Source organism: Nicotiana tabacum, chromosome 21 (genome assembly GCF_000715075.1).
Source record: "Nicotiana tabacum cultivar K326 chromosome 21, ASM71507v2, whole genome shotgun sequence".
In the NCBI taxonomy this organism is placed as follows: domain Eukaryota; kingdom Viridiplantae; phylum Streptophyta; class Magnoliopsida; order Solanales; family Solanaceae; genus Nicotiana; species Nicotiana tabacum.
The window spans coordinates 95,910,783-95,923,567 of record NC_134100.1 but is presented as its reverse complement, the minus strand read 5'-3'; the positions used below and the strand labels follow the sequence as shown (position 1 = coordinate 95,923,567).

The 12,785-nt window shown below is 34.8% G+C and overlaps 1 protein-coding gene across 1 annotated transcript; it reads left to right on the top strand.

Moving 5' to 3' along the window:
* The first annotated feature begins 918 nt into the window (after window positions 1-918).
* LOC107784064 (polygalacturonase QRT2-like) lies at window positions 919-6,291 on the top strand. The gene is made up of 11 exons (XM_016605127.2): window positions 919-960; window positions 1,600-1,649; window positions 1,857-1,991; window positions 2,103-2,240; window positions 2,687-2,857; window positions 3,628-3,654; window positions 3,835-4,042; window positions 4,126-4,207; window positions 4,939-5,047; window positions 5,375-5,491; window positions 5,687-6,291. The coding sequence occupies exons 2-11, from the start codon at window positions 1,620-1,622 to the stop codon at window positions 5,930-5,932; spliced, it is 1,263 nt and encodes a 420-aa protein (XP_016460613.1). The 5' UTR covers window positions 919-960; window positions 1,600-1,619; the 3' UTR covers window positions 5,933-6,291.
* The last annotated feature ends 6,494 nt before the right edge of the window (window positions 6,292-12,785 follow it).

Sequence of the window (12,785 nt, the reverse complement as noted above, 5' to 3'; positions counted from 1 at the left end):
TAATATATAAGTATAATATATATATATATATTATTATCAATTATTTTTAATTTAAATGGTTGGATGAACGAATTAGATTAATTCTTTTAAAACTCGTCATGGATCAATCACGTGGAGACAAGACCAAAAAAGGAAAGTTATGAGTATTAAATTCTTTTTGTTTCGCTAGAGAGTATTAAAATATGACGAAATTAGAAAGGGGGTAAAAGGAGTTTAATAAAATAATATAGTAGTGGGTAAGCTTTTTAAGCCTTTGAAGCAACAATTGCTTGGCATATAAGTTCAAGCCATTCTAAAAACTAATACTAATATTCAAATAAAGTACTTTTAAATACTAATATAATAGTGGGAAAGCTTTCTACTTTTGTCATGAAAATGTATCCAAATGAAGTATTTATAATATTGAGTATTTATACTGCCGACCTCAATTAACTTGAGATTGAGACATAATTGTTATTGTCACCTTATCATGGAAAAGTAAACTAATAAAATCACTGGCATTAATTCTTAGAGATAGACCATTTTAGTCATCATTTTTCTTGTAATCCTTAATTTAAATCTCAAACTTTAGTTATGTTAGTTCACTTCCATATAATCGCCACATAATGCGAAAAATATCAAACTAAAATAGTAGAAATGGTGATGCATATTCTTTCAACTAATAAATATTCTTTCTCTCTTATGATAACATAAACAATAAATAAAGTGTCGGCTTTGCATGCTTGGATTGGCAAATTCTCCAACTGTTCTTCTTATGAATCAAACTTAATTTGTACTCCAAATCTGACATATATTCTTATCTTAAACTGTTCCAAATTTGTAAACCTGGGTTATGTTGCTTTCTTTTCAATCTTTTCCCACAATGGCAAAAACCTCATTTATAAGACTCTCCTACTTCTACAGCTCTACACAAAGAAATCACATCTTCATTCAAGATCATATCCTACTACATTTGAACTTGTAAGTTTTATATATATCTTAACTATTTTTTTATTTTTTTTTGGAATTTTGAAACAGAAGTATTAATCTAAATAGTTATCTATCCAACCACTTAAACTAAAAATAGCCGGCGGATATATATAATATATGTAAATCGGGGTCGGAGGAAGAGTACAACCTACAGTTTCTGCCGAACCAAATAGTTTTGGTACAAACAACATATTTGTCTTAAGAAATTCATTAAATATGTATAAATTATTAATTTAAAGCACCTTTAAAATCTCAAAATCATAAATTCTAAATCCCGACTCCGCCTCTATGTTTAATTCATATATAATATGTGTATAACCGTATATAATCATGCATGTATAATCTATGTATGCCGGCCAAAAAAAATAAATAGGGAATCTGACGGGCTATTTGTGTTATAATTCCTTTTAAATAATCTTTTCTTCTTTTTCATTTCAATTTTTTTTTTTGAAAATGTGCGTCCTAATACGACTTTAAATTTTCGAAGTATTTAATGAAGTAGTAGGCTAAAAAAGCTGCTTAGCTTTCCAAGATTGTATGCATTACTACAATTTTGAGAAATGCAATCTGATATTTTTTTTCCCTTTCTTTTCAATAACTCGTGATATTAATTGTTTGGTTATGGCACAGATAATTATCATCAGTTTTCAATGTGTTCCTCTAACTCTTCATATACCATGGTAAGGATTCTTGAATCTTGAAGCTCATTATTCCTCCTATATATTTTTTTCATTTTTATATCTCTTTTATTAAATAACCATTTAGATTAATTAATATGACAATAATTCTTATATATTTGTTTTTCTTGAGCTGTTTAACTAGTTATATATACATTGCCAAATTAATTTAATTTTTACTTTCTTGATCTTCATTTTTTTTCTTTGTAGAAAACTTTGGTTCTCTTGTTCATTCTTGGCTTGACAAATTCAAGAATATCCTATGCAAGTATAATTGGATATGCAGGAAGTTTTAATGTCCTGGATTATGGAGCTGCTGCTGATGGTATTACAGATGATTCTCAAGTAAGTCTTATTATATTTTTGTTCTTCCTTTATTTTCCACTAAATATCAAATAGGAGTATGTTCTTTTTTGCTCTTGAAATCAAGAATTAAAGAATTGTTTTCTTTTTCAGGCATTTCTTAATGCTTGGAATGATGCATGTTCATCAGCTGGTGGATCTCCTGAAGTGATTATTCCTCCAAATATGATATTTTTACTTAGTCCTGTCACATTCAGAGGTCCCTGCAATTCTGAAAACATCTATTTTGTGGTATGAAAAACATAAATTACTCTTTAATATTCAGAAGAATTTAACTTCTCTACATACACAATGTATACATGATGTAGAATTTCTTTTATATTATCAGCTCACTTAAAAGATAACTACATGTAACTGCACATAATAATCAACTGGATACCTGAAAATATTAGGCATATAACTTACTATTTAAATTATACAAATAGATTTTAAGTTATATACGCAAACGATTAATTTTAAACATCATTTGCATAATTTAGCTTGTTGTAGGAGGTTGTATGCCCTAGTTTTTAGTAACTAGTTCCACTTATTTTGGCAGTTATTTGTAGTTATTGTTTTTTATGTAATCTGATTGTGTAAAAATTCTTTACATTGTCAGTGTATATAAGTTAAATTCTAGCTATTTGCAGAACTCAAACTTACAGTGAAATGTGTGAATCTTTATGACTCTTCTGTAGATATCAGGTAGACTTGTTGCACCAAGCTCACCTGGTATATGGACCGGGCAGGATGCGAGTCAGTGGCTGGCGTTTAGAAATGTTAGCGGTCTAATTGTCGATGGCTCAGGAACCATTGATGGGCAAGGACAAGGATGGTGGGATCAATCATGTAGATACCACCCTGACATGGTATGTCACAGGATACCAGATAAGCTAACATTCTTTTATCGATAACAGTGTTTCACGAATAAGTTTTTATGCACCAACGCTAGATGGATAGAAATCTGATACAACATAGAGAGAACCACACCCCAAAAGCTAGCTATTGAGGTGGGAGAGCCCAAGGCTATATAAACCCTACATAAGCACTTTGTAGTACCGATGAGGGACTCAAGTTCCATTCCTTGCAATAGACCATAACAAACCACCACGCTCCGGATCCGTCGTCCTCAACGGCTGTGCGCTAGACATTTCTAGCCTCAGGTGAATATGCAATACCAGCATCACCATCCAAGGCTTGGTGGGCACAGAGGTGGTGAGTGGCTCTGATACCAATGATAGCAACTAAAGAAAAATAGAAGAAGAAATGAGAATCCTAAAGAGCAAAGTCACAGAATTGCTCTTTAACAGACTTCCCAAGATAGTCGAGTTGAGTTCTGAGTTTAGAGAGAGAGAAAGTGAAGATGTTATTGATAAGAATCAATTGTCAATGCATTTACAATCCCTTACTAAAGGGCACTGTGCACGTGCCTCTCACGTGTGTCAACTAACTCCTAACTAACTTGACAACTGGAATGAAACAACTAAAAGAAATCAATTCACTATTATTCTGGATCATATCAAAATCACTTACAAGTTTTTTGTTTCCGAACTATCGTTAGTTCTATTTCCACTATTGCTTTTATTAATGATTCTTAACTTCGACATGGATTAACTTTTATTTATTCTTTACTTTTCAGGAAGGATGTACAAGATTAGCTCCTACTGTAAGTACTTCCTCATAAAAAAAATATTTTCCTCGAAAATGACTTCTGTTATACCAAACATGCTAAGTATGTTTATAAGTTCAAGTAGGCCATGATTTAAATAGAAGGTAAAGAAAATTGTTGAAAAGTAGCAAGACTACTTATATCTTCACTTCTTACTAATTTGTTAATATTCCACAGGCCTTGAAGTTCATTTTTTGCAGTCAGAGTTCTATTAGTAACATTTACTTTGGCAACAGTGCCCAAACTCATATACTTATAGAGAGATGCAATGGATTCAAAGTGGATAGTGTAATGATTGAATCTCCAGGAAATAGTCCAAATACTGATGGAATTCACATTCAGTCTTCTCAATATGTGGCCATTACCAATTCTAAAATAAGCAGTGGTATTCTTAACTTGTCAAATATTGTGTGTTATACTTTAATTATTTCTCATGTATTGACTTAGTTTTAGCTTTGTGATTAATAGGGGATGATTGCATTTCAATTGGAGATTACACTTCTAATGTCCAAATATACAATATCCAATGTGGACCAGGTCATGGTATAAGGTTGTCTCCTCATCAGTGCTTTGTAGTAGCTTAAAAATCAACAGTATTTTTATCCCCTTGCAGCCACAAAAACCATGTTATGATCTTTCTTTTTATTCGTTTTAACTATCCAGTTTCTGCAACCCACTGGCCTGACTAATCCAGATATCCGCAGGATAGGCCAACTAAGGGAGTTAAGTACTCCCTACCAAGAAATTCTCCATTCTTGGGGCTCGAGTCCAAGCCCCTGATTAAGGGCGGAGGGATCCCAACCATTCCACCACATCCTTTTGTCATGAAGTTCTAATATTCTAATAACAATAAACTATACTATGATGAAAAAAAGGCGGCAAAAGACTATAAGAGTACCTAAGTTTAAGTTGGCTTGAATAAAAGAAGTGATCTTTGGAAGTTAAAAAGGAGAGAAGTTCATTTATGGGATAAAACTTTGACTATATTGTAATAATTCCATTAGGATTTTGGCTCAAAGACTTCAGTTAGCTCAAAATCGAACTCAGCTAACATGCTCTAGAATGCTAGATTAACTCCTTTCTTATGGTAAATGAATCTTATTGAAAGCTAAAGACAATAGAATCTTCAGCAGTTATAGCAGTTGTTATCTTCTAAATCTTTAGATAAGAGGAGTTCAGTATGTCATGTTTATTTAGATTAAATAGGTAAGTATAACTTGCCAAGTAAACAGATTTTAACTTCCTAATACTGATGAATCTTTATACTGTGCTTGTATTTAGTATTGGAAGCTTAGGAAAAGGTGGTAATTTTGCTCAAGTAGAAAACATTCATGTGAGCAATGCTTTCTTCTATGGAACTACAAATGGAGCTCGTATCAAGACATGGCAGGTATCCATAGCAGACTTAGCCATTGAAAAAACTGAACATAAAACGGTACAACACTACTGAAACTTCAAACATGAATTTACTCTTACTAAACAGACTAATCAAAACGAAAGGCAGATTCAAGATTTAAACTCAATGGACTCAATGTTCAAGGTTCTTAGCTTCATACTCATATGTACTTTTGAGATTACGGGTTCATAATTTAGTATTTGTTGAACTTTTAGTAGTTTTTCAGTATATCTCTATGCCCCATTTCGAAAATAATGGTTTCAATTGATCCCATAGTATATGAAATCCACCCGCCGCTTACTATTAACTTCTTGTGAATAGGTTGGCAGAGGATATGTACGAGATGTTATATTTGAGAATCTTGAATTTAACTCAGTCAAGAACCCCATTATAATTGACCAGAATTACTGCGATGTTCGAGGAGCTTGCAAGGAAATGGTAATACAAATTAACATTGCTAAAAATACATATTCAGCTTAATAGAAACTTGTTTGCACCTGATGTTCACACCAAACCAATGAATGCACGACAATGGCCTTTCACACTTTTTTATGCTAAGGTTAAATTTCTTGGTTTGGTGTATAGTATAACACTGAGTAAGGTAATAAATATTCATTACCCTTTTCATGATAGGTAACTGGAGTGCAAATCAGCAATGTTATTTACCAGAATATATTTGGAACATCGAGCACAAATATCGCCATAAATCTGAACTGCAGTATGTCAGTGCCATGTACTGATATAACAATGCAACTAATACAACTAACATCAGCGACACCAGGAACAGCGACACCAGGAAGGGAAGTCACTGCTTATTGTAGGAATGCTTATGGCCAAGAATATAGTATTGAACCTGGTCCTTGTATCTCAGAATATTGAGATTTTTAATTTTTCTCAACACCTACTTTATAGTGCTAACACCAATAATTCTTTGTTGTGTGCATAACCAGAAAAGGAAAGGAAATGACAAACAAAATGAAACAAACTTGTCAGTGTTGTAGCACAGTAATCATTGTACACTCAAATTTTTGTTTAGCCTTCATTTAAGGTTAAGTTATGTACTGCTAATTTTCTATGTAGTACCATAGTTGATGTTGGATGAAAATGAGACTTGCAAGTGTTGAAATTGTCAAAAGTCCCACATCGGTGGATGACAATTTTGAATGGGAATTTCAACCTATAAAAGGAGGCCTAATGTTTAGGATTTAGGTACACCTCTCATTTGCCTTTTTTATCTTCTTAAGGCATTTGTATCTTCTCTCTTTAGTATTATTTCACTTGTAAAATTGGAGTGGAATAAAATATTGATTGTGTCCGAGGAAGTAGGCAAAATTGGCCGAACCTCGTAAATTCTGGTGTTCTTTTATTGTTATCTTATTGTCTTGTTTATTATTTAGTGGTTGTCATAATTTTTGGTATAATAGTTGTGACTCATTCATACTATATACATTTGGCTTCCGCAACAATTGGTATCAGAGCCAAGGTACTGTCTAAGTATACTCTGTGGTTGCAGCATAGTCTGATCTTCCACATCAGAAAAGATCTATCTTGGTAACTGAGTCAAGGTTCTGTCTGAGTATGCTCTGTGGTTGCAGCTTAGTCTGATCTTCCACACCAGAAAGGAAATAATCTTGATTTGTGTCGTCAGCTACTAAATAATATTTGTGTCAAAATGGAAGACAATAAACAAGAAGAATCTACATCAAGTGTCAATAATACGTCATCGTTGGCATCTTCGCTTATGACAAGAATTGTGTCAAATGCGAAATTTGCGGTAGAAATTTTTGACGGGTCAGGACATTTTGGGATGTGGCAAGGCGAGGTTCTAGATGTTCTTTTTCAACAAGGGCTAGATCTTGCCATTGAAGAAAAGAAGCCAGATGTTATTGGAGAAGAAGATTGAAAAATTATCAATCGTGTTGCTTGCGGTACCATTCGATCCTACCTTGCTAGAGAGCAGAAATATCCATACACAAAGGAAACTTCTGCAAGTAAATTATGGAAAGCATTGGAGGATAAATTTTTGAAGAAAAACAGTCAAAATAAATTGTACATGAAGAAGAGACTGTTTCGCTTCACCTATGTTCCTGGTACCACAATGAATGAACATATCACCAGTTTCAATAAGTTGGTCACAGATTTGCAAAATATGGATGCAACTTTTGATGACGGTGACTTGGCCTTGATATTGTTGGGGTCACTTCCTAATGAGTACGGGCACCTTGAAACTACTCTACCTCATGGAAATGACAAACTTTCTCTCAGAGAAGTTTGTTCGGCTTTGTACAGCTATGAACAAAGAAAGGGAGAAAAACAGAAGGGCGGAGAAGGAGAAGCACTAATTGTGAGGGGTTGTCCTCAAAATCAAACGAGGACTAAGAAGGGAAGATCCAAGTCGAGATCTAGACCCAGCAAAGATGAATGTGCCTTTTGTCGAGAAAATGGGCACTGGAAGAAAGACTGTCCGAAGTTGAAGAATAAGGCCAGACATAACAATGGAAAGGCCATTATGGATTCAAATGTAGCTGATTGTGATGATTCAGACTTCTCATTAGTTACAACAGAGTTATCAACATCATCAGACATATGGTTGATAGACTCAGCTTGTAGCTATCATATGTGTCCCAACAAGGACTGGTTCGTGAATTTTCAAGAAGGAGAATATGGAGTCATCCACACAGCGGATAACAGCCCTCTTACCTCATATGGCATTAGTTCAATAAGATTAAGGAGCCATGATGGAATGATCAGAACATTAACAGATGTTTGATATGTACCGGGTTTGAAGAAGAATCTCATCTCTGTGGGAGCCCTAGAATCAAAAGGGTTCAAAATCATTGCAGAAAATGGAGTAATGAGAATATGTTCCGGTGCACTAGTGGTAATGAAGGCCAATCGGAAGAACAATAACATGTACCGCTATCGTGGTAGTACAGTTATTGGGACAACAACAGTGACATCCAGTGATGACAAAGAGGCAGAAGCAACCAGGCTATGGCACATGCGCTTGGAACATGCTGGAGGGAAATCCTTGAAAGCTCTATCTAATCAAGGATTGTTAAAAGGCGTAAAGACTTGCAACTTGGAGTTTTGCGAGCATTGTGTCAAAGGGAAACAGACAAGGGTTAAATTTGGTACAACGATCCATAATACTAAAGGCATTTTGGATTATGTACACTCTGATGTTTGGGGTTCTTCCAAAACACCTTCATTGGGTGGGAAGCACTATTTTGTAACCTTTGTTGATGATTTTTCCCGAAGAGTGTGGGTGTATACAATGAAGAGAAAAGATGAAGTGTTGGAAATTTTTCTCAAATGGAAGACGATGGTGGAGAATCAAATAGGCAGGAGGATCAAGTGTATTCGCACAGACAATGGAGGTGAATACAAAAATGATCATTTCAATAAGGTCTGTGAAAATGATGGCATCGTCCGACACTTCACTGTCAGACATACACCACAACAGAATGGAGTGGCAGAACGTATGAACCAGACTTTACTGGAGAAGGTACGGTGTATGTTGTCCAATGCTGGCTTGGGCAAAGAATTTTGGGCTGAGGCAATTACATATGCATGCCACCTCATTAATCGTCTACCATCTGCTGTTATTGATGGCAAGACACCATTTGAAAAATGGTATGAAAAATCTACTGTAGATTATGACTCTTTGCACGTGTTTGGCTCAATTGCATACTATCATGTGAAAGAGTCAAAATTGGATCCGAGAGTAAAGAAGGCTATATTTATGGGGATTACTTATGGAGTCAAAGGATACCGCTTATGTGTCTAGAGACAAGGAATATTATATTCAGCAGAGATGTTACCTTTGATGAATCTGCCATAACAGATAAGGTGACAATTGAAGATGTCAAACAAACTGGTGGTGCATCAAAACAGGTGGAGTTTGAGGGAAAATTTATTTTTCCTACACAAGAAGCAGAGGAGGAAACTCATGAAGATTACCCTCTGGAAGAAGAGACAGTAGAGAGGGAGATTCCAACTCAGAAACCTCGACAACAACTTGAATCAATAGCAACCAGCAGGCCAAAAAGGACAATAACGAAACCTGTTCGTCTCATAGAGACGGTTGCGTGCTTGCGCAACCTCAATTGTAGCTGATGGTGTTCCTACCACTTATAAAGACGCAATCCAAAGTTCAGAAGAAGATAAGTGAAGGATTGCCATGAATGAAGAAATGCAGTCCCTTCATCAGAATCATACATGGAAATTGGCCAATCTCCCGAAAGGAAAGAAAATAATTGGGTGCAAATGGGTATTTGCAAAGAAAGAACGATTTCCTAACCAAGAAGATGTTCTCTACAAAGCAAGACTGGTGGTCAAAGGATATGCTCAGAAGGAGGGAATTGATTACAATGAAGTATTTTCTCCAGTTGTAAAACATTCCTCCATTAGAATTATGTTGGCTTTGGTAGCACAGTTGGATTTGGAACTAGTTCAGATGGATGTAAAAACTGCGTTTTTACATGGAAACTTGGAGGAGGAAATCTACATGAATCAGCCAGAAGGATTCAAAGTTGCTGGAAAAGAAAATATGGTATGCAAACTTGAAAAATCGTTGTACGGATTGAAACAATCTTCTAGACAATGGTACAAGCGATTTGACAAGTTTATGTTACGGCAAGGGTACAAGAGAAGCAAATACGATCATTGTGTGTATTTGCGCAAACTTAATGATGGTTCCTTTGTATATCTTCTCCTATATGTTGATGATATGTTGATAACTTCCAAGAATTCGGAAGAAATTGATAAGTTGAAGATTCAACTGAAGGAGGAGTTCGAGATGAAGGATCTGGGTGAGGCAAAGAAAATTCTTGGCATGGAGATAATAAGAGATAGACGTTCAAAGAAACTCTGTTTATCTCAGAAAGAATATTTGAAGAGAGTACTACAGCGTTTTGGCATAGATAAGAAGACTAAGCCAATTAGTACGCTACTTGCTCCCCATTTTAAGCTAAGTACTACTATGTCGCCAAAGGATAAAACTGAACAGGAGTATATGTCAAGGGTACCATACGCAAATGCTGTTGGTAGCTTGATGTATGCAATGGTTTGTACGAGACCTGACATTTCACAAGCCGTTGGAGTTATTAGCAGATATATGCATAATCCAGGAAAGGAGCATTGGCAAGCTGTGAAATGGATTCTACGGTATATTCATAGTACTGTAGATGTTGGGTTAGTTTTTGAGCAGGAAGGCAATCGGTCTGTAGTTAGATATTGTGACTCAGATTTTGCGGGTGATCTGGACAAACGAAGGTCAACTACTGGTTATGTGTTTACTTTTGCAAAGGCACCAGTTCGTTGGAAGTCTACTTTGCAGTCAACAATTGCTTTGTCTACAACAGAGGCAGATTACATGACTATTACAGAGGCTGTGAAGGAGGCAATTTGGCTTCAGGGGTTGCTAAAGGAGCTTGGTATTGAACAAAAAAATATTACAATTTTTTGTGATAGTCAAAGTGCTATTCAATTAGCGAAGAACCAAGTTTATCATGCAAGGACGAAGCACATTGATGTTCGATATCATTTCGTACGAGAAATCATAGAAGAAGGTGGAGTCACGGTGAAGAAAATTCATATTACGGAGAACCCTGGTGATATGCTGACAAAAGTGGTGACTGCGGTCAAGTTTCAACATTGTTTGGATTTGATCAACATTGTTGAACACTAAAGATTGAAGATGAAGACACAACCAAAATTTGTTATTGAGAGAAAATTGAAGATGTGAAATTTTGCCAAGGTGGAGATTTGTTGAAATTGTCAAAAGTCCCACATCGGTGGATGACAATTTTGAATGGGAATTTCACCCTATAAAAGGAGGTCTAATGTTTAGGTTTTAGGTACACCTCTCATTTGCCTTTTTTATCTTCTTAAGGCATTTGTATCTTCTCTCTTTAGTATTATTTCACTTGTAAAATTGGAGTGGAATAAAATATTGAGGAAGTAGGCAAAATTGGCCGAACCTCGTAAATTCTGGTGTTCTTTTATTGTTGTCTTATTGTCTTGTTTATTATTTAGTGGTTGTCATAATTTTTGGTATAGTAGTTGTGACTCATTCACACTATATACATTTGGCTTCCGCAACAGCAAGTGGTTTTCGCTTGATGAAAATTTTAGAGCTAACTACAGCCTGAGTTCTCTAAACTATTTCTTTTAACAATTTTTTATTTAAAAAAAAAAGAGACAAGAGATGGGGCAGGACAACTTATCAAAGAAAAAAAAGGCAGGGCATTCACCTGACCTCACTGAGTCTAAAATAGTGAAATTTAAGCAATTGTCCTCGATCTTCACATCAATCTATATGAAGAGATAATCTAGTGTTGATGTTAAGTTTAAAAACCATGCATATTTACTTGTACAGATTTTTCAACCTTTGATCCTTCCTCCTCCAGATGTATTTCCGCCAAACCTTAAGAAGTTAGAGTTTAGTTTAAGCATTTGGAAGGATTTAAGCATTGTTGGTAAGTTTCCCAGTTTTCTGGTACTTGGATTTGATACCTTAAGATTTTGCAGAAATAACCACACTTCAGCTAATTGATATACGCATCTGTAAGGAGTCAGTTGTGAATTCTGCCAAGAATATTCAAGAGGAAATTGAGGACAACTATGGAAGTTCTATTGAGGTCCGTTTTCGTTACCTCCTTTAGGTCGTATTTTTGATTGAATTGCTTTTATAATTATTACTTGTATTCCTATGTTCAACTTATAGGATTATTAGTAGCAAATGATATACTTTTTGAGTTTTGAAATACTTAGCTGACTTGTACATTCACCAGACAATTTATTTTCAACAGGATAGTAAGGCATCTTTTCACTTGATTCTTGTTATGTGAATTAATGCATCCTATTTATGAGATAAGTAAGAACATGTGACTATTCTGTGCTATTAATAGCCTGTTTGGCCAAGCCGGAGAAATCAGCTTATTTTGAGAAGCACTTTTTTCAAAAGTGCTTTTGAAAAAAGTACTTTTGAAGAGAAGCAGTTTGTGTTTGGCTAATCATGCTGAAAAACACTTTTGAGAATTAATTTGTGTTTGGCCAAGCTTTTCAGAAAGTGTTTTTAAGTATCAAATTACGAATAAGGACATGAATAAATTTACTTAATAATTAATATTATAAGTAAATAAATAATCTTAAAAATTTGTTATTACAGACAATAATTAAATCTTTTCATTTTATTTAAGTAAAATATGAAAATAAAATTTAAAAGTACTTAATTATTTTAATATAAGTTAAATATATTAAAAATCATTCAACAAATATAAAAGCATCCACCCCTAAAGTCACTATATATTAGAAAGCTATCTTAAAAATAATAAGAAATATTTATACATTAATATCCTAAGTATTAGGTTTAACGGTTATTTTGGTATATACTATATTTTGTTAAGGGTATTTTTGGTAAGAAGAAAAGTCAAAACTGTTTTTGCTTTTGGAAAGAAGCTACTTTTTTCTGCTTCTCAGAAACTGCTTCTGCTTTTTCCCAAAATTATTTTTTTCCCTCAAAAAAGCTTGGCCAAACAACTCAAGTTAGGAAAAAAAGTGTTTTTGAGAAAAAAAAAAAACACTTTTGGCCTCTTGAGAAGCTTGGCCAAACAAGCTATTAGTTGTCTTTCAAAGTTTAGGTCTAGGGCAGCCCGGTGCACTAAGGTCCCGCTATGCGCGGGTCCGGGGAAGGGCCGGACTACAGGGTCTATTGTATGCAACCTTA

Bases quoted from the DNA above. Each gene is read 5' to 3' on its own strand.
- LOC107784064 (XM_016605127.2), top strand. From the start codon at position 1,620: ATGTGTTCCTCTAACTCTTCATATACCATG. The intron at 1,650-1,856 runs GTAAGGATTCTT...TTTTCTTTGTAG, and splicing joins CTAACTCTTCATATACCATG to AAAACTTTGGTTCTCTTGTT. The intron at 4,208-4,938 runs GTTGTCTCCTCA...GCTTGTATTTAG, and splicing joins GGACCAGGTCATGGTATAAG to TATTGGAAGCTTAGGAAAAG.